This window comes from Chionomys nivalis, chromosome 17 (assembly GCF_950005125.1).
Source record: "Chionomys nivalis chromosome 17, mChiNiv1.1, whole genome shotgun sequence".
Lineage (NCBI taxonomy): Eukaryota > Metazoa > Chordata > Mammalia > Rodentia > Cricetidae > Chionomys > Chionomys nivalis.
The window spans coordinates 2,674,124-2,698,563 of NC_080102.1; the positions used below are offsets into that span (position 1 = coordinate 2,674,124).

Genomic DNA, 24,440 nt, shown 5'->3' on the forward strand with positions numbered 1-24,440 from the left:
ATGTAAAGAATTATTTCTGCATGACTTTTAATCATAATTTCAACTAGCTTAAGCATCCTTAAATTGAGCTTCCTTGAAAAGTCACAATGCATGACATATTTCCCATTTTTTCCTCTCATTGTTGTGGTAATTTCCCAGCATTTCACATACATGTTCCATGTAAACCAGACACTGCAGACAGATAGTTGAACTTTGTTTTCCAGACATTATTTTGGATAAATAAGATTTAAAAAAAAAATCCTAAATTTTATTCATGATACTCACCTATCGTATTATTTTTTGTTTACTTGACCTTTTCACATATTTTTACTAAAAGTTGTTCACACAATCTATTTTGATGGTCCCTCCTCCCAGATTCTCTCCTAATTGGTATCTTTCTGTCAGTGTCTTAGTGTCTGGATATGGGATCTTAGAGAGTACACTGATTTGTAGTTTAATGCCATCCATATAAGACAGAACTCCTATATTGAAAGAGTACTCAAAGCAGGCAAGTTTTTTAACATTGTCATTTAATTTAACACTAATTTTATGCATAAATGTCTCTACTAAAATTTTAGTATATATTTTTGGTTGGTCTTATTTCTTGATTTATTTATTCAATAAATTTATTAAATTACCATTGTAGACTAAAATCTTACCGTAATGAGTTTTAAAGTTTAACAAATTAATGGCTTATACGTTTTTGTATATTAATATATAGAAAAGTTATAGGTTTAACACATATCAATATATATCCAATTGTTTATTTCACTTGAATTGCATTTTAATATTTTACCTACCTCAAAAATCCTTATGAGTACAATGAATTATGAAAATTTTTGAAGTTGCTGGAATTTTTAGTTTCTCTTTAGAACAATTATACCCTTCTCTAAATTTTAAAACACAAAAACAACGTCACTAATTTATTTTTGAGCCTTAAAAATGTTTGCAACAGTTTTTGAATGAATGATGAATATATCAGTTCCCAGAACTTTAAATGCAACATGCAACACTCACCCTTTTCCTTTCCTGTTTCCATCGTGTTTTTCAGGAACTCTCTCTTTAGACATGTCTGTGGGTGGTCCTCAGGGTTGATCTCCAGCTCCCGAACCACTGATTCTGTTTTATTTTGTATAGAAAAAAATGAGTTGAAAGCTGTACATACTCACATCTGAGATCTTCAGTAGTAAAATTACACATTCAGTCTGGCTGCCAGCACAGCATGGGGTCCCTGGGGACCCCCAGCAGTTGTGGCCACACTCCCTTGCCTGCTTGCCGCCTTTTAAGTTGTTGTTTAAATGTTCTGAGAGAGAATCCTGCTGAAGCTTTCCACTCTATGGAAGATATTAAGATTCGCTGATTAGTGCAGAGAGAATGAAAAGCCTGGGTTGTTGGAGGGCAGTGGAGGAAGTGGTCCGTAAGGAAGACTTCAAAGAAAGGAAGTAAAAGAAAAGCTCCCAAGTGATAAAGGAAGACAAGAGAGCCTCCCCCACCTTGCCTTTCATCCTGACGTGTGGTTCCTGTGCCTCCACACACCGCTTGCTCTTCTGCCAGTACCATGCTCGCTGTGCTGGAAGGTCTGTGCCTGCCCACTAATTCCCAAATAGATCACAGATTTCTTAGCTTCAGAAGCGGTACCTGCACCCCACCCTTTCCCAGCAGCTGTCACTCAGCTTTGTATGCTGCTGCCTTCCAAATCTCACACTGAACCTTTGCCATGGAGTGGACTGTGATCTTTACCAATAGAAGCGCTACCCAAACTGAGACCCGGCTGCCATTCTCCTCAGAGGATGGCCACTCCTGCTGCCTACACCCCTGTGCCTCATCTCTCCCGTGGTACCTCCACAATGCCTTTCTTACGCGGCCGCACATGAAGATGTGCTGGCTGTGACAGAAGATACCTCACTAAAATATAAAATAAATTTCATATTTATGTCTAGAAATTAAAACCCAGGTAGGAGTATTAATTCTTAAGTTAAAATGTTCAGTTCCTATAGCAGGGAGCTTCAGTCACTGGAAACAAGGTGACGACTCCCACCCTAGCCTGGTGTCTGTGGACATCTGATCACTGCCATCACTGCAGCTAGTGCCAGGTCTCAGGCCTAGTGACCCCACCACGAGCAGGACAACTGGCGCGTTCCTGGGTCTTCTGAGGGCTTTCTCTTGGGTGTTTTCACCTAAGAATATAATTACTTTCCTGGTAAATTCTGTGCACGCAAGTACCAGTGACAGATATTTTTAACGGTAGACCCAGAACATTGCAAATACCCAGTTGATGCATATGAGGAGAACTGTCATGTCTTCTCCCGCTTAGCTTTTCTGTGTGAACCGAATCCAAATGTATCTGAATTTTAATAATTCAAAGAAAGTATCTATGCCAGCATTTTGAGAAGAAATAACTGCCAAGGAAAATCTAGCAGCATATTCCTCGGTGGTGCTGAGGTAATAGGAAGTGTGTGGGGGAGGGAGCAGCTCTAATTCAATTAAACTCATATGCAAATATGCACATTCTCAAAATCACATTGTGTATTGGTATATTTAAAACCTCTAGAGCCTTTGACATGTTCAGGAAATCTAGCTTAATTTGACCTTAAGTACCTTGCTTTTTTTTTTTTTTTTTTTGGCATTTCCAGCCACTAGCCTCCAAAGAAAACAACTTTCTTGTTTCCTTTAGCTTTGTGTGGACCTCAACTTTATTCTCAGTTGCTGCTATTAAAAAAGAAAGAAAAGAAAAAAAGAGAGAGAAAAATGATTCCAAACGCTGCCATTGTTTCTCCTCCCCCCCCCCCCCCGCACCCCCTTGTACCCAATATTTAACCATGAAGATACTCTGGTACTTTTATGTTATAGGGTGAGACCATATTTCCCCGAGGGGTACGAGCTCATCGGCCCTGTGTGGAGGAAGAACTGAGGAAGGCCGTAGTAAAAGCTGGGGGATGTTGGGCCATTCCAGGAAAGACTTAGATATTCTCAAAGAACATGCTGCTGTGGTCAGCCATCGAGACACGTCTTGTAACACAGTGGCCTTGGGGAATTTTCAAACTAAAGCTGTCAAAGCTGAAATTAAAAGGAAAAATCTGCTTCCAGCAAGACTCTCATTTTGATGATAACACTGTGTGTACATTTAGGGCTTCTGTGTGGGTCCGTAGCTCTGTGGATGTTTTCAGTTTCACTTAGTCTGCAGCTGGGAGTGTTCCATGAGTTTCTCCTTGGGTTAGTTCTACTAAATAATACAATGAAAAGTGTTGGGTTTCTATTTCATACAGATGCTTTCCTTAAACTCTGTTTACTTATAATTACAAAGTATCAAACACTGCTTCTATATTTTATGAAGAAGTGCTAATTATTAGTTTAATATAGATATATCGTTAAATTGATTTTTTAGGTTTTTTTTTTTTTTTTTTTTTTTTTAAGACAGAGTTTCTCGAAGCCTGTCCTGGAACTAGCTCTTATAGACCAGGCTGGCCTCACAGAGATCCGCCTGCCTCTGCTTCCTACGTACTGGGATTAAAGGTGTGTGCCACCACCGCCCAGCTGATTTTTTTATGATTTAGGTTAATGATTAATAGCCAAAATAGTAAATACCTGAGTGACCACAAAAGCACCTGTTACCACAGTCCCAGTTCTGATGAGTAAGAGACACTAGCAGATTCTGCTGTGAAAGCTACAGTCAGGGTAGAAGCAAGAATAGAGGGCAAGGCATTTATCGCATATCAAAATGCTGATTTTTCTGACTTAATCCTGTAATTTCATAAGAGCTATCTTAAGTAAACTTCATCTTCTGTTTTGTGTTTTATCAAAAGAAAAAATTAAGAAGTGGTAATTTATAGTCAAAAATTGCACTATGAGCCAGACTTAGCAGAGTCTGCTGTCAGCCAAGGCCAATGTTCTTTGATCTCACAGTTAAACCTTCCTGTCCTCCAAATGAATGAAATGGCCTTTTTTCCTCCTCAAATGTTCAACAGACCTTTGGCCATTTGATAGGACCGTTATTTTAACATGTGATCTGGAAAACAACATTGACTGTGGCACATTTGCTGTTCTTAGCCTGGTGAACGAGCTGGAGGTAGATGAATGGTGCAGCATAGAAAGAAAACACATGCTGGCAACTGCAAATAGAGAGGTTCTCCAGCAGCGAGACTCTCGTTTTAGGGCTAGATTTTTGTTGGCATGTTTGGCATTATGACGATTATTGTTTTTCTTTCCAGCTGTTACACATCTGTATTGAAGGCTGGGGCAACTGGCGTTGGTCAGAGCCCTTCAGTGTGGATCATGCCGGGACATTTATTAGAACGATTCAGTACAAAGGGCGAACGGCTTCCCTCATCATCAAGGTTCATCCGCTCAGCGGAGTGCAGAAACAGGTGAGTTTCCCTACGTTTGTGCCCAGATGGCGCTGTGTGTAACGGACATGAATCCTAATTGTAATCAAGGAACAAGGAAGCGAAGCAACGCCTCTGTCCTGACACCGTGGCCTGCTGGTGATGCTGTTGATGGTGGTGGTTCTCAACCCCGTCCCTTCTGGTGATGGTGGTGGCTCCAACCCCGTCCCTGCTGGTGATGCTGTTGATGGTGGTGGTTCTCAACCCCATCCCTGCTGGTGATGCTGTTGATGGTGGTGGCTCCAACCCCGTCCCTGCTGATGATGCTGTTGATAGTGGTGGTTCTCAACTCCGTCCCTGCTGGTGATGCTGTTGAAGGTGGTGGCTCCAACCCCGTCCCTGCTGATGATGCTGTTGATGGTGGTGGCTCCCACCCTGTCCCTGCTGGTGATGCTGTTGATGGTGGTGGCTCCCAACCCCTGTCCCTGTCTTTTATAGGAGGTGCTAACGAGCAATAAAATTTACTGACTTTAGCTCCACCTTCTCTCCGGTCACCACCTGCCTTCTGGTAGAGGTGCTAATGAGCTGTGAAATAGCCAGAAGGCCTCTTCTGAGTGGAGAGGAGGAGAGCGCAGCGGACTGGCTAATCCACCTGTGGATAACCAAGAGTTCTCCTCAGGCATTTCACATATGAATAGTCTCTCCCGTGACAGCTGAGCCACGCTCCAGCAAGCTTTGCTTCTCAGAGTGAACGTTAACTGCAGCAGAAGTTCGCTGCAGTCTAAGTCTTGGCATATAAACCTCAGTCTCAGCACATATTTTTACGTATTTTATAAAACTTCCTTTTGGCCGTTTTTGAAGTTCTAAGACTGCAAAGGGAAAAAAGTATCTGACACTTTTTTTTCTGTGTTCTTAAGATGTGAAAATGTGGTTTCTAAAAGATGTTTTTCAAGTATGGAGCATATGACAAAAGTAGAAAGGAAAAAAGGGAAGTATTAAAATCTGAAAACTGGCTTCAGCACACACACACAATAGCTGGGTTTTCACATCCATGTCTGCATCTGGATCGTAACAGGCAAAGTGAGCGTTTGTGAAGAACTGGGGACCTGGTAAGGTCAGCACTTAGTCCTGGGAAAGGACACTCTCTGAGAGAGCCACAGGGGCACTTTTCTAGAAACAGGCGGGCCGCGACTGGCTAAAGGGGATCTGGACTTCAGGTTCTCATGACTGCTGACAACAGCAGTGAAACCTAGGGGAGAGGAGCCCCCATTAGATCCATCACCCCTCAGAGCACTGACTGTCCACAACCCCAAGGATGGGACTCAGTCTGCATTCTTAAGTTGGAAATTCATGTAAACCCTGGCCTGTTCACTACTGGCAGCAAGTTTAAGGGAATTTAGAGGCATCATTGAAAAGATAATGCTTCATTGAGTCTTTGAAAAATATGTAGGTTTTTAAGAGAGGGCACTGCAAACAAACATAATCAAGTAGACAATGACATTAACATGGAGCAAAGGACGTCTGCTGATATGAAGAAGAACCACAGGCTCCTGTCTGCCCTAAGAGTTCTTACATGTTTGTACTCTCAGATGGCAAATGTGGTCACTAACAAACACATCATCCACCTTCCCATTGACTAGCATGTCCGATATCACACACCTCGTAGTCCTTTCTATGCTCGGTTCTACCAGCTCTCAGGAAATCCCTTATGAAACTGGATACAAAATCTTCTACCAAGCTTTACTGTTCCCCATGATTGTAAAGCATACACAGCCAGCACACAACGTACTGTGAGGACTCTGCAAGCAGACAGCACAAAGAACAGAGCCGTACCCAGCAGGCTGTGTTTAAATAGTTGCATATATACATTTGCATAATGAAGAAAGAGGCTATCGGTTTGAGAGTCTGGGCAGGACTTGGGAGGAAAGGAAAGGGGGAGTGATATAGTTATATTTTAATTAAAAGTGTATGTAAAGGGCTAGAGAGATGGATCAACAGTTAAGAGCACTGACTGCTCTTCCAGAGGACCTGGATTCAATTCCCAGCACCCACATGGCAGCTCCCAACTGTCTATAACTCCAGTACCAGAGGATCTGGTATTCACACAAGCATTCATGCAGGCAAAAGCACCAATGCAGATTAAAATAAAACATTTTTAAAAGTATATTTATAAATAAATAAGGAAAAACACATTCCAATATGGATGGGAAGGTCTTGGAAGCCCCAGGCTGCAACAGCATATGTACATACAAAAACAGTTTATAAAATCTTACCAGTTTTCCCTCTCTCCTCCCCTCTTCTTTCCACTCATACACACAGCAATATTTTAATTTTTTTCTTTGGATTTCATTTATTTTGCCATGATAATTTAGTGTTCAGATCTGGTGGTGTTAAGATACATCCAAAATACAGAATTTTTTCAAGTGGTTGAAGTTAGGAAGAAAGGAAGTAGTCAAGTTTCTGGGAGCTTTGCCTCTGCTCGTCTTGGCCTCTGTCCTTCTCTCCCACCTGGATTTAGAAGGCTGCAATAAGCAGCAGCTGCCTAATTCCAGAGGATCCTGGATGCAGGTCCCTGGTGTGCTGTAGACAGACTGATCTGCCTCTGGACAGCAGAGAGCTGGCCAGAACTCTCTTTAGTGTTGATCCTTGGTCTGTCTTTCTTACATTACTTCTCACAAGTGAATAGAGACTGACCGTGTACACAGTTTCCCAGGACCTTTGCGTGCTGTGCAACTACTGTTGTGCAAATGTTGTGCCCACATTTGCTTCTGAGTTTCCTGTTTCTTCACTGCAGAACACTACCAGTCTCAAAGCTCGAACGCATGTCTTCCTGCATCTCTGCACATGCACTTTTAATCACAGTTAAGATATCGTTTTCCAGTGCATCTGGTGCTGCGGAGCTGCTCTGTCATATCACTGTTCTTCTTGGCACTGATCTAATGCGAGCTCTGAAACCTGCTAAGTGAAGTCACATGTAGAAGTCTTCAGTGCACATCCTTGTGGCTTTGGGGAAAGCAAGCAATTAGTGTGAGGCCTGGAAATGTGCATTCAAGAGAACCTGCATTTAAAGAAATTAGGTAGCTGTCTTCAACTGGTAAATTAATCTTGAAATTGTAGCCATGATTTGCAAAATAAAGGCACTGTGAGTTGACCAATTTGAAGAGAAGCAGACAAAGCTCTCCTGAGCCCTGTTCCCTGTGAGAGCACCCTGCCAGTGACTGGCCATTTTGGATTTTCCCTCCCTGGCCATTTTTAAGGATTTTCCCTTTTATCAAATTTGAAAGCCTATTTAAAGGGCTTTTTACTTTAAAATTAAACTATAAAAACGCACCAATTCTTTGTCTTTAAAAGAATTGTGTCCCAGATGATTACAAAGGTAGTTTGGTTTCTGTTAGAGAGCCAAATTCTTTCTCCGTCTCCTCGGCTGCAAGAGTTGTGAAGTAAGCTCATGCATACATATTGCCAGGCCTGCCTATATTAAGAGTAAGCCGTTTAGGTACTGCCTTGGAATTTTCAAATGTCTGTTTAAACTAGGCGCTACTATGGCATCATAAGGCTTACTACCGGGAGTGCCTACTAATCCCTAGTGTGTGTTAAAAGAAAAGCTTGCCTGCTAATTTAGGACTCACAGTTGAGTTTTATGGTTTGTTTTTGTGAAGGTATAGTTCTAATCTAGGGGAAGTGACAGTGAAGAGCAGCTTGTTTCCCAACTGTGCTCCTACAGAAATGGAAACAAACAGTTGTGAAGAAAATGCTAGGGGTTGGAGAGATGACCAAGGCCTAAGAGTGCTTTAACGACTTCCGCTTCAGGGGGTAGAGGCCTCTGTCCTCCAGTGTGATCCGCACACATGCACATCAGTGGAGTGCTACAAAAAGGCCGTTTAATATTTGGTCTATCCTTCTAGGAGGCTTGTCCTGGATAGATAATAATTCACTCCAATGCAGTTATTCATGGGGCTGGAGAGATGACTCAGCAATTAGGGACGTCCTGCTCTGCCAAGGGCCTGAGTTTGGTTCCCAGCACCCACAATGGGTGACTCACAGCCGCCTGTAACTTCACTCCTGCACACATGGCAAACACACACACACTCATAAATAAAAATTAATTAAAAATAGTTATTCGTGTTTATTCATATAAATAATGGTACATTGAAATCATAGTCTCAGTGTGCTATCAATGGCAGGAAATCTATTAACTTTCAAGGTTACTTACACCTTGATGTTATAAGTTACGCCTTTTAATCTTCATAGCAAGATAAGGCGGACTCTGTTACTCTGTTATGCTCCTCACCAGGAGGAGGAAGACAAGCCAGTGTTAGTTAACTCAGCATCTCAGTGCTCATTCTACTTCCCTGCTTCTTTCTGTATTTGACTTCCTAGTCTCAACATGGCTACACAATCTCTGCATGTCCTCTTATAAGACATCATGACAGACGCAGGGGACTTTCTGAGTCCCAGATTACCTCCTTTACCATTGAAGAGTGAGATCTTCACATTAAAAACACAGTTCCATGTTTTCCCTAGGCATTGACAACAGGAGAAAGGAGTTACCTTATATCACCTGAGTTCAGCTGAGGGCCAAGAACGGTGCCTGGGCTGCCTTTGATACCTGAGCCAACTTGAAGTGTCTAATAGCAAGGGGAAAGAAAGACGTGCTTTTGAGATGAGCAGGGAGCCAATGGTGCTTGTCAGGTTTGTAAATCTGAGTTGATGAGTAGGTACTAGTTTTCTAAGACACATGTGTATTGGGGTTATCTTCAGTATCGACCGTGGAACAGATTCTGTGGGAGCCACGTAGCAAGCTACTCAGTATTTGCATACTTGCATTTTCTTCTTCTCAGGGAATCATACCGGCCACCTACTTTATAAGAATTAAAATTTGTGAAAATAATTTGTATTGAGTTAGGGCTCTCTGACAAAACAGAGCCAATATAGTGTGGAGAATTGATTGATTGATTGATTGATTATAAATCAGTTCCCATTACTATGGAAACAGAAGTCCCAAGATCTGCAGCCAGCAAGTTGAAGAGTCAATGTATAGTTTCAGTCAGACCCTGAGGTCCGAGATGCAGAGCTGCCCAAAGATAGCAAGTATTTCCATCCTCGTGAAATGGCTAGAAAAGGTCAGTGCCTTGCTCAGTCAGCAAGTACGCACCCTGATGCTTGGCCCTGCCACATTGACCGGATGGTGCCCTTCCCTGGAGGTATGCCAAGTCACATGGTGGTGTCATCCAGAAATGCCCGGGATAATTAACATCTGACTAGATTTCATGGTCCAGTCAAGTTGATATATGAAAACTGGTTATCTTAGACCTGTAGTAATAATGTGTAGGAGTTATTGATACTATTTTATAAGCTAGAAATATCACAAATAAGTGATACAGTTGTATTAGGGTCTGGAGTTATAGCTCAGGATAGCACACTAGACTAGAATGTGTGAAGCCCAGGGTTCAAGCTCTAATACTACAAAAAAGAAGAAAGTCCTATTTTCCTTAGTAATAGTAAATATTCATATTGCAGAAGGATCTGCTTTCTAAAATATTAACTATGTAAGAGTAAGTTTCGTAATATCTTTCTAATTTCAATCAGCTTAGAAAATATTTCTTACTACCTCCTATGGCCTATACTCTCAGCTGTGTGTAAAATTAGATAATCCATGGATTAAATGGAAACTTCTATTGTTTATTTTTAAGGTTTGTATAGTTCTATGATGTAGAAAAACAAAATGTAATTCTGTATTTCAATCAAAGCTCATTTGTATTAGTTCCCACCAAGATCTCTTAATAGATAAGATGAGTTCTTGGAAAGAGCCTGGGGATCACAGTGACAGATGGTACAGCCAGTCTCATGTCTCAGAGCTGCGTGCTAGCTCTCAACTCCTCTACCCACTGTCAGTACCAGCCCCAGTCTCGAGACATGACAGAAGGACTTGCTATAGGCTCCCCTTTATACCGGGTCACCCTTCTCCTCCAGCCCTTGTCTGTCAGGTAAACTATGCACCGGCATGCTCTCAAACTTTATCTCAGTTATCTCGCAAGAGCCTGACGACTTCCAGCTGTTCCCGTCTATCTGTGTGTCTCCTCTTGGAATATCACCAACTCTGTTTGATCAGAACGAAGCTCGTGTCTTCGTTCAAGACTCCTTTCCCTGCCTTACTTCATTGTACTGCACATCAGCGGATCCCTGAAGGAATACATTTGTCTGGTTAATGACATCCAAATGGATTAATCGTTTGTGTACTTCCATATTGTCTTTTAGATTATCATCTGTGGAAGACAGATCGTGTGTAGTTATTTGTCTCAGAGCATAGAGCTGAAAGTTGTTCAGCATTACATTGGTCAAGATGGACAAGCTGTAGTCCGAGAACACTTGGATTGCCTCGCAGCCAAACAGAAATTGCCTTCGTACATATTAGAAAACAGTGAACTGACGGAGTTGTGTGTGAAGGCCAAAGGAGATGAAGAATGGTCGAGAGATGTGTGCCTGGAGCCCAGAGCCTCTGAGTACAGCACTGTCATCCAGGTATGCGAGGTGTTGACTTAATAGGTGACTTTAAAAGCAGAAATGGGCTGGGCATGGTGGCGCACGCCTTTAATCCTAGCACTCAGGAAACAGAGGTAGGAGGATCTATGTGAGTTCGAGGACAGCCAGGGCTACACAGAGAAACCCTGTCTCGGAAAAGAGCAGAAATGTGGAGATGTTCTCAGTGTGCGCCTCACTCGTAGTCCTTGCTCTGCAGTACAGACATAGCTGTGTGTGCATATGTGAAGTCTGGAAAAGCATAGAAAGGCTGTGGTGGGGGTTTCAGGCAGCTGGCTCCCCGTCAGTTCCTCCCAGTCCATCTCGTATCACTCTCTGTGCACAGACTCCTGCCCCTCTGTGGAAAGGACCCCTTTGTCTCCCCACATTCTGTCTGTGCCATTTAGAAGTCTCGTTCTGCTTAGTTGGTTTTCTTAGTGACTTTTTCCTTTAACTGTAAACTTCTTTCATCATCTAAGCTGATACTCTGTGACTTATTTTGCTTCATTATCAAGCTGTTTAGAATCTAATAGGGCCTTTCCTTTCTCCTGTGCAGGTGCCTTCCTCAAACAGTTCCATTATTTATGTGTGGTGCACAGTTTTGACTTTGGAACCCAATTCTCAAGTTCAACAGCGAATGGTGAGTGCTTTCCCATCCTGAAATATGGTGCACAACTCTGACCTTTCCTATTCGCAGATAAATAAGGTCAGAGTGACCCAGGGAAGAGATTTATTACAAGTTTGTTTCAGCATCAAACAGCTGGAAAACTGCAGCAAAGCAAATATGAAAGTTGTTCTTTTTATTTTTATAGATTGTGTTCAGCCCTCTTTTTATCATGAGGAGTCATCTACCAGACCCTATAATCATACATTTGGAGAAAAGAAGTCTGGGTTTGAGCGAAACACAGATGATTCCAGGAAGAGGGCAGGAAAATCCGCTGCAGAACGTGGAGCCTGACCTTGCGCATCACCTGACGTTTCAAGCACGGTATGAGCAGAGTGGGTTGCTGAGGAAGCGCGGTTGAAAAGTGGCCTTGAGCTATTTTGGCTGCATGGATGCTTATGTTTTTGTCTGAGAAGAACGTTACTTTAAAACTGTCATTCCTCATCCGTGGGCTTAGAATTTGGCCTTTTTCATTTAGCTTATAAATAACCAAGTGGAATCATTAAGATGTAATTTACTTAGATTTTATTGACATATTTCTGCAGAGAAGAAGGGATGACAAAGATCTCACCCAAGTATGGGCAGATGGAGAGCGAGCCAGGGCCCAAATCATCTAATAAGTGTCATAAATCTCTAACTCCTCATGAAACAGTGTATCAATCTAAGTACATTTATAATTAGATTCCTTCAGTAAATTATAGATCACTTAGAAATCTGATAATGTTTCTCCTTTCCATTTTGTAGAGAAGACTACGATCCCTCAGATTGTGCTGTTCCCATATCAACAGCCCTCATTAAGCAAATAACCACTAAGGTAGAACCTGGAGGCACGGTTAACCAGATGCTTGATGAGTTCTATGGGCCAGAACAGTCCCACGAGCCCACTTGGCCTTATAATAAGAAGGATTCGGACAGGTAATAGTCATCATTAATTCTCTACAAGTACTTCTAAACATTAAGAAATAACCAATCACAACAGTACTAGCAGTGCTACTCAGATTTGTTGTTGCTGAGACACAATACCTGAGTAAAATACCTTGCAGGAGGAAAGGTTTGTCTCACAGCTTTGGAGGTCTCAGTCCACTAGAGTAGGGAGGGAGCACAGAGCAGAGCGACTCCCATCATGGCAGTGGGAATACAGAGAAGAGAGGGAGCACAGAGCAGAGCGGCTCCGTCATGGCAGCCGGGGCATAGAGCAGAGCGGCTCCCGTCATGGCAACGGGAGCACAGAGCAGACAGGGAGCACAGAGCAGGGCACAGAGCAGAGCGGCTCCATCATGGCAGCGAAAGCATAGAGCAGAGAGGGAACACAGAGCAGAGCAGCTCCGTCATGGCAGCGGGAGCACAGAGCAGAGCGGCTCCATCATGGCAGCGGGAGCACAGAGCAGAGTGGCTCCATCATGGCAGCAGGAGCACAGAGCAGAGCACAGAGCAGAGCGGCTCCATCATGGCAGCGGGAGCACAGAGCAGAGTGGCTCCATCATGGCAGCGGGAGCACAGAGCAGAGCACAGAGCAGAGCGGCTCCCATCACAGCAGCAGGAACACAGAAAGAGGGTCTCTGCTGTTCGTTTTCTCTGTCTTGCTTTTTATTGCCTCTCGGCCCCAGCCTCTTGGATGTTGCTGCTCACATTCAGGATTAATGCTCTCTTGAAACATCTTCATCAGCATACCCAGAGGTGTGCTTTGATGGGATTCTCATATATACTTCTCAGTACAGCCAAGTTTATAGCTTGATTAGCCATTATGCCAGATACAATAAATGCCGCAGAGAAGATCATTTGCAAGCATCTGTCAGAGTCAGATGGCATCTAGTTTGGTTTCACCTTATAGATATCTGTACTCATAAGGTGCTTTCTCCTGCTGGCAAATGCAGCCCTGGGTGAGCAGTGTGCAAAGGTATTCTGCGGGAGCATTGAGCATCTGAGCTCATCATATTTCAGTGAGTCACTTGGATGTGTTTGGAGCAGGAATGAACAGCTGAGTCAGTGGGACAGCCCAATGCGAGTGAAGCTGTCAGTCTGGAAACCATACGTTAGAACCCTGCTGATAGAACTGCTGCCCTGGGCTCTGCTCATCAACCAGTCCAAGTGGGACCTCTGGCTGTTTGAAGGAGAGAAGATTGTTCTGCAGGTTCCTGCTGGCAAAATTATTATTCCTCCTAATTTTGAGGTAATATAACTTGAAACTAGCATATTCTTTTTCCTCAATAGCTAGATTTTATTCTTAATTTATATGTATGATCTTAACAGGATAAATCACTTGTGGGAAACTGACCTGGTAGTGCACACATAAAGAGTATGGAATGTTCTTTGATAGTTAAACACTTTTCAGGTGTGTTTGTGCTCATCAGCAGTGCTACCATGAATTGTTACATCTGATAACACGTGCTACTTACATTCTCCTTCCCATTCCACACAGGATACTTGACAAGCACTAACCACTAAGTCCTTTTTCCATTACAACTGGGACTTGGATGTCCACAATTGTGAACGTTCACTTGTTGATGATAACACCGCAGATCATTAGTGACACAGGGTAGAAATGTTAACCAGGAAATAAATTCCACAGAATGACTTCATATTCTGATACCAGAGAACTGACTTTAGAAAACCAACCCATTTCAAGAAGAAATATGTGTTTGTAAGGAAATCTTCCTTTGGAGTTCCACTTATAAACATCTTTATTCAATTGTATATCTCCTGCTTCTTAAAGCAATCAGATGCCATCACCTTATGGAACTGGAATGTTAGCCCGTATGGACCTAATGTTACATGTTATTCTGATGTCAGATGAGATGAAACCTCACAGTCTTTAAGTCTTTGAAATTCATGGGGTAGTCACAGCTTGAGTTTGGTTTTTCTCTTTTCCATGAACTTAAATTTCATTGTGAACCAAAAAGGATATTGGAAACCCAAAATAAAATACACGTTGTTGTTACAAAAACAAATAAGTACAAGGGGACTCTTTGGTTGTGTTATTAAATGTATTGTATACTTTTGTTTTTTGTTTTGGGTTGGATTGGGTTGATTTTTCAAGACATGGTTTCTCTGTGTATCCCTGGCTGTCCTGGAACTCACTCTGTAAACCAGGCTGGCCTTGAACTCAGAATCCACCTGCCTCTTCCATCCAAGAGCTGGGACCTTTTAAAGTCATGCACCACCTCCACCCGGCTTTGTGTACTATTTTCTTTTAATCCTGAAGTAAAATATGGAAAAAATAGTAACAATAAAATTGAGGCCTTATTTTTCCAGGAAGCTTTTCAGATAGGAATTTACTGGGCAAACACAAACACTGTGCACAAGTCAGTAGCGATTAAACTGGTCCATGATCTGACGTCCCCAAAGTGGAAAGATGGCGGGAATGGCGAGGTGGTGATGCTGGATGAGGACGCGTTTGTCGACACTGAAATCAGACTCGGCGCTTTCCCAGGACCTCAGAAGGCAAGTCCATGTGGATATGTGTTGCAGGGGCATGACCGCCACTCTCAGTACATCCGCCTCCTGGTGTTATTCACTGTAAATTGTACTTGTCCTACACTTCTGGTTCACAGTGTGTTTTCCCCCTGGTAATAAAGCTGGTATGTCGTTTATCCAGTAACTGCTCCATTTCAGAACACGCACCAGTCACATGATTGATGGTATGGGGAGTGGACTTAGTCCCAAATGTTCACAAACTACATTTGGCCTCCTCCTTCAGAACAGGAAGTGGGATGTCTAGTGCTGTGAGCAGGAAAGGGCACCCTGACCAGAGTGATAAATCTGATTCTCTTGTGGAATTAATGTCATAAGAAGAAATTATATTATTCAATGCATGATTGTAAGAAGTTTATTGGTTCATTGAGAGTTACATACCATATGTTCTGACCATATTCGCTCCTCTCCCCCAGTTCTTTCCAGATTCACCCCTACTTCTATACCCTCCAACTTTGTGTTCTTTAAAAAAAAAAAAAAAAAAAAAGACCAATTTGTGCTACCCAAATATTATTATTTGATGTGTGGATTGAGGACGTCTTGGACGGGGGGGGGGGGCTGTGTTCTCTAGAGAACCCACACACTCTCTCACAACAATTAACAATTGCCAATAGTTCCACTGCTAGGAATTCCATACCCAGCTCCTGTCAATGCCAGAATTTGGCCTGGCTTGACTCGCTCAGATCTTGAGTGTACTGTCTCAACTGCCACGTTCATATGTGCAGCTGCCCTGCAATGTCTGCATGACCTCCGGCTCCTACACGCTAACCACGCCCTCTCCTGCAGTGATCCCTGAGCCTCGGGAGGTGGCACAGTACACACATTCCCTGCCATCTCTCTGTGCCTTGTACATCTACTGCAAACAGAGAATGCTGTTGAGTTCTCCCCACAAAGGTAAAATTGGTACTGTCCTGGGCAGATCCATATGTCAAACAACCCTTCAGGAATAGCTGAGGCTAGGTGCAGTAGCACACACCTGCAGTTCCAGCCCTTGAGAGATATAGAGGCATGGGGTAGCTTGGGCAATAGTAAAGACTCTGTCAGGAAGTCTTCGTATGTGTGTTTGTGGTGTAAAAACTGCTCCCTCCTTGCTTCTCCCATAGCTGTGTCAGTTCTGTGTCTCCTCCATGGTGCAGCATGGCATACAGATCATTCAGATTGAAGATAAGACTACAGTAATTAATAATACACCATACCAAATATATTATAAGCCACAGTTGTCCGTCTCCAATCCCTATTCTGGAAAGGAGGTAAGCAATCCACAGTGCGGTTGTTCTCTTTGATTCTATCAATTCACTATAAATAGACTCAACTTTTTTTAGCCTGGGGCAAAGAAAAAGCTAACAGTGAATATAGAAATCCTGTTATTTCTGCTGGATTTGAGACCAGCAATGGCAAGTTGAAGTTGCCACAGTGAGAAGTGAGCAGGATGCTGCAGCAGCCCTGAACAGTGCTGAGCAGCTCGCCGCAGCAGCGTCTGCTCAGCGGCACCAGCGTCTGCTCAGCGGCACCAGCATGGTCCTGATGCTGCTCTCCATGACCCACTACACGGTAGTGGCTCCTGAGTGTGAGTGTGAACACGGCAGGACCCGAGTGGAAGCAGAGCGACTGGTACACCTTGTCCCCTCTGCTGCCATAGTGAGCATGCTCCTCTGTCTTCTTTCCAGCATTTCCATGTTCCAGACACCGCTACTTTCAGCATTAGTCCAGGTGGAGAGCACTCTGCTATGAAGTCCAGCTCCCTGCCTTGCTGGGACTTCATGCCTGATATGGGGCCATCATTGGACACAGCCGTGCTTCAGAAACAGATACTGCTGGGCTTTTCTCCTGCACCAGGTGCCGACAGCTCGCAGTGCTGGAGCCTGCCAGCTGTCGTTAGACCAGAGTTTCCCAGACAGAGTGTAGCAGTGCCCTGTGGAACCTTGAGGGAGAATGGACTCTGCACCAGGTATTTTACACGGGTGTCAGTGCTCTGTGCCTGTCATTGTTGCCGCTCATCCAGAGGCCAGGATAGCAGAGTTTCCGTGTGTAGTTCTAGGTTCTCTTTCATCTTTAATGACTTTTAGACATTGGATGCCGTTGAACAAAGGTCATGATCACAAGCAGGTTGTCCGCTTAGAAGTTTTTTCCCCCTTTGCACCGTATGCTGCAAAGAGGGCTGGGAAATGGTGTTGTACCAGAGTGCATTGATGTATGGCAATGAGAACAAGAAGCAATCGTTTTAGGAGCTCTTGCTCTCTGGCGAATGATAAGAAATGAAGGAAAAATGAAGAAAGTCAAGTTGAGACATTTTTCTTCTCCAATTTTTACTTTTACTTCAAAATGGAATTTTTCACAAAAGACATTTAGAGAGATAATAACACAGATAAACACAAGCCAAGGAATAGGCTGTGCTGTGGTTGTTCCTGCACACAAGCTGTTCCAATTGCAGATTACCAACTATGCAAATGACAGCCACAGGGTTGGGTCAGAGACCTGTAATGGTTTGTTCGCACTGGACATGGATCTTGTGGTTGTTTCATATCAGGGTCTTTTTCCCAGCTGTCAGGCATAACTTACTATAGTGTATACAACCACAAAAGAAAATGTGCTCTGACCTAGTGAGAGGTGCCTTCTTCTCAGGGTCCTGCTTTGTGTACTCTGAAGTTTAAACCATCCCAATTTTTTAGATGTGTGCAGAGATTTGTAAGAACCATTTTATTTATTTATTTATTTTTTATTTTTTTTTTTTCGAGACAGGGTTTCTCTGTGGTTTTGAAGCCTGTCCTGGAACTAGCTCTTGTAGACCAGGCTGGTCTCGAACTCACAGAGATCCGCCTGCCTCTGCCTCCCGAGTGCTGGGATTAAAGGCGTGCGCCACCACCGCCCGGCTGTAAGAACCGTTTTAAAGATTACAGACTAACAGAAGATCTCCATAATGGCCAGAGCCTGTTCCCTCCACACGTCCTTTCTCCTTTCGCGCCACAAAGACCCTGATTGAAAAGTAGTTTTCTCCCCTAGTCCTGTGAGGATGGTTGTTTTTGTTTGGTTTTAGATAACATTAAGCATGTTGAGTTCTCTTAAAAAGTTTGTGAATTATTTTTAAATGGAAAGTCAAAATTTTTCACAAAGCATGTAGACATTAGGTTTAAATTTGCTAAGACTCACAGTATAAATTAATCTTATGTGTAAATAAGTAAGTTAAAAATATGAACATATAGTCCCAGCCCTGGCTTCTATGGCCCAGAAGAAAATTGTCCAAAACTGGCTTGCCCAGGTACTTCAGAGTAACTGGAAACGGCGTCCTTGTCCATGTGAAGACTTCACTCTGAAAGGAGTGTGCTCTCTGTTCTCGCGTCTCCTCATTCGTCCCCCTCAGTCTAGCAGTGGACATTTGGGAGCATGCTGACTGCACCTTGACCAAATGCCAGTGCACAGCTGAGGAAAGTTCTAGGGGAGGACTCTCTGCAGATGCAAAGGGTTTTCATCATCTTAAGCTAAGAGCTGCATTTAGCAAATTACCTAATTTCCTTAATTTTGATTATTAGCGTAGTGCATCAGAGAGAATGTTTCCTCCTGTTAAGACATAAATACCATGTTAATCTGCAGGACACTGGTAGGTCTCTCTTCATGATAGCGTTCTCTCTCCTTGTGCGGCCACTAAAAAACAAGGAGTCCCAGCTTGCTCCGGTGAAAGTGTAGGTCCTGTGAAGTACGGGCATTCTGTGCTGACTGACAGCGCACAGACGAGTCTGCCTACCTTTAGAATGGAAAATAGTGCAAATGCACAAATTATCAAGAAATTTCTTTTTTTTTTTTTTTGGTTTTTCGAGACAGGGTTTCTCTGTGGCTTTGGAGCCTGTCCTGGACCTAGCTCTTGTAGACCAGGCTGGTCTCGAACTCACAGAGATCCGCCTACCTCTGCCTCCCAAGTGCTGGGATTAAAGGCGTGCGCCACCACCGCCCGGCTATCAAGAAATTTCTAACAGAGTAAAAATTAAAATGGCCCAGCTCTTTCTTTACCAAACTCTTTTGCGGAGGAAGAAAGTGCTGTACTTGAAGAGCGTAAGGCAGGCACAGAGGGAACTGGGGTGACAAGCAAGGTTAGCACACGGCCGGCAATTGTCTGTCTTGATGATAGTGTCGTGGAGGGTTTAATTTAAAATCATTTTTCACATTTTTGAATATTTTATAATAAACGCATATTACTACTACTATAAAATTAGTAAGCCTACTTCATGTTCGTCAACTATTAAATGAGGGACAGGCTCGTTTTCTGGAAACACACCTGCCGTCTGAGCACGCTCAAGTGAACGGGGACCAGGAAGAAACCATGTCCCCCGTGAACCATGCTGTCTGCTCTGTTCCAGGGCAATAGCACTGACGTATCAAGAACACGCTGGAGTCACTTACTTGACCCTCTCAGAAGACCCCAGCCCTCGAGTAATTTTCCACAACAGATGTCCGGTGACGATGCTCGTCAAGGAGAACATCAGAGGTGTGTGTCACAGCCCTGGTGTGGGGCCGCAGAAGACATGGGTGTTTGGGGGGATGTTGATTTAGTAGATACCTGTGGTCCTCTAAAGAATACTTCCCACATTGTCAGTCGCTGCTTCCACATTGTTTGATGTCCCTTAGTCTTTGTCCTTAAGACAAAGGTCTACATGGGCCCCTTTTTTAAATCTTTCAGATATTCCAAAGTTTGAGGTTTATTGCAAAAAAATTCCTTCTGAGAGCTCAGTCCATCATGAGCTGTATCACCAGATTATCAGTTACCCAGACTGCAAGACCAAAGACACACTTCCCAGCCTCCTGTTAAGACTGGAGTCGACAGGAGAAATGACAGCCGAGTGGAGTGACGCTGTCGACGTCAACAGTCAAGGGACTCAGGTCAGTGACTACTCTTTCTAAACACAGCCCGCTTCCTCCTTCCTTCCCTCTCTCCTTCTCTCCCTCCCTCCGTTCTCCCTTCCCTCCCTTCCTCCTCCTTTCCTTCCTTCCATGTGTATTGTTTGTGTATGTGTGTGGGCACACATGCACGTGTGAAGGTCAGAGGACAGTCTGTGAAAATCAGTTCTGTCCTACCTCCAGATGGCTGACAATACAGTCCAGCAGATAAAGCCCTTGCTGCCAACCGTGATGACTTTAGTTTAATCCGTAAGACACATGGGTATAAAGAGAACCATCTCCCAGGTTGTTTGTCCTCTGACCTACACACACCCACACAACACATAAATAAGTAAACAAATGTTGCGCTGAACTTGTCTCAGTGCAAGGGTACTTGTTTATACACTTTTATATCTTCATCAGGTCCTAAATTCTTAAATACCAGGTACATGAGGGAAGCACATGGTAAAGTGAATCCATCTCACATCTAATACCTGTCAAAAATAAAATTACAGACTTCTTTATATGGAAAATTCAGCTGTCCAGGTTTTCAGATGATTAGAGTTTTGATTTTAGATCAGTTCCTTCTTTTGAAAGCGTGCCAATTTAAAAATTATGTTAGTAGGGGCTGGAGAGATGGCTCAGAGGTTAAGAGCATTGACTGCTCTTCCTGAGGTCCTGAGTTCAATTCCCAGCAACCACATGGTGGCTCACAGCCATCTGTAATGAGATCTGGTGCCCTCTTCTGGCCTGCAAGCATACATGGAAGGAATGTTGTATACATAATAAATAAATAAATAAATAAATAAATAAATAAATAAATAAATAAATAAATATTTTTTAAAAAATTATGTTAGTAATCTATAAAAACTCTGTAAATATGTTTTTAGGATTCAGCAATGTCTTACCTTACTCTAAGTGTTCCTGGTATTATTTTTATTGAAATTGACACTTGAAACTAGTATTTCTTCTCTGTTTTGCTTAAAATTTGAATACTGTTTTCTGTCACCATGATAAAATACCTAAGAAAATCAGCTTAAATGGAAAAGATTTATTTTGGCTCATGGTTTCAGAGCTTTTAGTTTCGGCCGGTTCTGTTCTTAGATCAAGACAGGATTAGGGCACAAGAATATGGCAGAGGAGGGGCTGGAGAGATGGCTCAGAGGTTAAGAGCATTGCCTGCTCTTCCAAAGGTCCTGAGTTCAATTCCCAGCAACCACATGGTGGCTCACAACCATCTGTAATGGGGTCTGGTGCCCTCTTCTGGCCTGCAGGCATACACACAGACAGAATATTGTATACATACATAATAAATAAATAAATAAATAAATAAATAAATAAATAAATAAAAGAATATGGGTGCAGCAAGCATGGAGGGGGAACAGACCAGAACAAAATATATCCCTGGCATACCCTTCATCCAGCTAGGAGCCGCTTGCTAGCAGTCTGTCCAGCTGTGAACTAGGAATGGCTGACTCCGTGATGACGTGAGCCCCCTCATGATCCACTCACATTCCCAGCATCACCAGCTGGAGATCAGCCTTAGTACTTGTGCCTTTTACATCCAAGCCGTAGCACTGACTAGCTAACTTCATTCCAAACAGAAACTGCAATCTTCCCATCCCCTGCTGTAGTAGCCCCTATTCTGCCTTCTGTCTCTCTTAATTTGTCCACTCTAAGCATCTCAGATAAGGAGAATGATGAAGTATTTGTTCTCAGTGCCTGGTTTATTTCATTGAATATGTTATCTTAAAGGCTTATGTGTGTTATAGGATTTATCAGAACATCATTGCTTTTTATGACTGAATAAATTCGTGCTTATACTTTCTTATAGGTCTTTCACATTAGTTATTATTTACAAAAGCTTGCAAAATATGACCTGTTATAATAGCTATGTGTGTTAAAGTATAAAGTATTAACAATAATAATAATAGTGATCATTTAATAGCCACTCTACGTCTAATGCAGTGCTGAGTGCCCTCACTCTTCTTAAAGCTTTAAAACAGACAAGCAAGTTATGACTCGTCCTAGCCGTGGGAGGGGAGCCCTCCAATAGTAGCATGACCTAAAGCCCATGCATTTAAAGAGTGCACCCGGCCCTGCCTAGCTCCAGCATGTTCTGCCTGTGCTGGTCTTCATTTGGACATCCTCATGGACGTTCTTTCTCCTGTCAGGAATCCGGAGAACCCCTTGACAGTCTCCTGCCTCCGTCTTTGGGCTCTCTGTGGGTTTGTATAGCATTTATAATTTTAATTGAACTTCTCTTTTCTTTAAGCATTAAGCATCCATCTTAATCCTCTATGTGATATTTATTCAACTTGAATGAAAAAATGTCAAAGACAGTTCTGCAATACAAATGCAAACCATCGCGATGTCGTTTTTGTTTCAAAGAAGGCACCACGCTCACTAGTTTATTCAGCATCAACTTGCACGTGGGTGTTCTTACTAAAATTTTTGTCTTTATATATTTTATACATGTGTATCATATACTTTGATTGAGTGATTGTCTTCCTGAGTCTGGTTTATTTTATCTAATTTGATGATGTCCAGTTTCATTCATTCTCCTGAAAGTGACATAATTTAGTTCTTTATATTTGAATAATATGCCATTATGGGGATATATCTTGATAGAGAGAAAGATAGATGATAGATAGATAGATAGATAGATAGATAGATAGATAGATAGATAGATAGATCACAGATGATAGGTGATAGACAGTTTTAGATATATGTAATGTTTTCTTTATCCATTAATCTGTTGATACCCACCTAAGTGCACTTAGATGATTTCCTATCACATCCCCATGCCCATCCTCAGCCTTTAGCCCAGTACCTATAAGCACATTGAGATCTTAATAAGTTAATGACCAAATGAATAGGTTGAATAAGAAGCAATAGTTATCAAAAGTCTGTGTATAGACCACAAGAGTCTCAGGTGTGACCTGCAAGCACAGAGCACCAAGAGAGACAAGGAGAAGAGCACCAGATGGTGACAGGAAGGCCCTTAGCGGGAGACTGACAAGGTGCAAACCAAAAGCCAGAGTAAGACAGTAGAGAGAGTTGCAAGCTGGGAGTGGGCAGAAGGCCCTAGGACATAGGAGGCGAGAATGTGGACGACCATAAAAGTGTGGTCAGTGTGGGTGCAGCTCTTCATGACAGGAGAGGAGCAAGGCGGGGGATCCCAGAGAGACAAACCCAAGGAACAAGAGAAAAATTGCACTCACTAGAGGGGAAAGAGGCAGGAGTGGGCACAGGAGTAGCTGAGCCATGTAGAGGTGGGAGGCTGGGAGTGGACTAGAGTTTCTGGAGCAGATAATGAATGGTCTGATAAGGGAGAGAAGAGCAGTAGCTGTGAAAAAAGATGGCGGCCTGACTAGGGAATTCTTTACAATAGGCATGCTGCCTGCCAGACAGTATTTTGGGAGTTCCTGTTCACTTGAAATTCCTCAGCCTTTTGTACTGGGAACACTTCAAAGCTCAGGAGAGGTACTCTTTCTGACACTTTGTCACCTGTGGGGCAGGACCCATGGAGGCTCATGTTCCCATTCATCTTTTAGGAGCTGTGTGCCATATGTCCTGCAGACTGGCGCACTTCCTCCTCTTCTCAGTCATACCCAGGCAGATAAACCCCTGGGGGAGAAGCAGCCTTGGTAAGCCTGGTAGTCAGTGGTATATTGAAAAAGCCAAAGCAATATGCAGAAAGCACATAAAAGTTAGCATAACTAGCCTGCTCCATCTAATACAAACTCTGGGCTTCTGGTGTGTACCAGACACTAAGTTAGCATAACTAGCCTGCTCCATCTAGCACAAACTCTGGGCTTATGGTATGTACCAGACACTAAGCTTAGTACTGAGGCCCATACTGTCCAGTGTGCATGTGAAAGAGACGTCGTTAGGAAGAACAAACAGCTGTATTATTCCAAACTCTCGTAGTGCTGTGAAGACAGGAAACCGGTATGCAGGGGCTGGGAGTGCCTCTGGACAAGGACCTGCCTGCCCTCTGCACCTTCAAGGCTAGAGAGGCAGGGATAAGACAGGAGGGTAGGAGAATTTTCTGAACAGAAAGAACATGTTTGAAGCTTCAGAGCTCAGATTGGAGCATAATCCTCTTAGGACACTAAATGCCAAGGTGGCTATGATGCCAAGTGAAAGAAAGGGCGAAACCAGAGGGCTCAGGACATTTAGAACTTGGTCCGACCATGTGTGATCTTACAAAGACTGGGACTCAGTATCATCGGAGGTCACTACATTGTTTATGCAAAGCCATTTCTTTTCTATCTCTGTGCATGCATGTGCATATGGGTGCATGCATGTACAACATACATGTGCAAGTTGCAGTTCTTCTCCTTTGTTTGAGGTTGTCTCTTCCCCCTTCCATCTCACTATAGGAACATGGAGATTCACATACATGCTCAGGATCTAAACTCAAGTCCTCACACTTAGTTCGCAGGGACTTTGCCCAGGAAGCCATGTCCCACTGCCTGAGTGCGGTCATTTCTGAGCCATTAAATGACAGTGGGAAAAATGTTGTTGTTTTTCGAGACAGGGTTTCTCTGTGTAGCCCTGACTGTCCTGGAACTCGCTCTGTAGACCAATCTGGCCTCATACTCACAGAGATC

At 43.1% G+C, this 24,440-nt stretch overlaps 1 protein-coding gene across 6 annotated transcripts in view; it reads left to right on the forward strand.

The window, feature by feature from the left end:
• Positions 1-24,440, forward strand: part of Vps13b (vacuolar protein sorting 13 homolog B) — a 438,985-nt gene that overhangs the window by 380,676 nt on the left and 33,869 nt on the right. For all 6 annotated transcript variants that reach the window (XM_057791252.1, XM_057791249.1, XM_057791251.1 and 3 more), the window contains 11 exons: positions 4,188-4,343; positions 10,560-10,823; positions 11,377-11,460; positions 11,633-11,808; positions 12,229-12,399; positions 13,453-13,654; positions 14,737-14,925; positions 16,059-16,205; positions 16,623-16,903; positions 19,305-19,432; positions 19,625-19,824. In XM_057791252.1, coding sequence (XP_057647235.1) covers positions 4,188-4,343; positions 10,560-10,823; positions 11,377-11,460; positions 11,633-11,808; positions 12,229-12,399; positions 13,453-13,654; positions 14,737-14,925; positions 16,059-16,205; positions 16,623-16,903; positions 19,305-19,432; positions 19,625-19,824 — 1,998 coding nt within the window. The remainder of the gene's footprint in view (positions 1-4,187; positions 4,344-10,559; positions 10,824-11,376; positions 11,461-11,632; positions 11,809-12,228; positions 12,400-13,452; positions 13,655-14,736; positions 14,926-16,058; positions 16,206-16,622; positions 16,904-19,304; positions 19,433-19,624; positions 19,825-24,440) is intronic.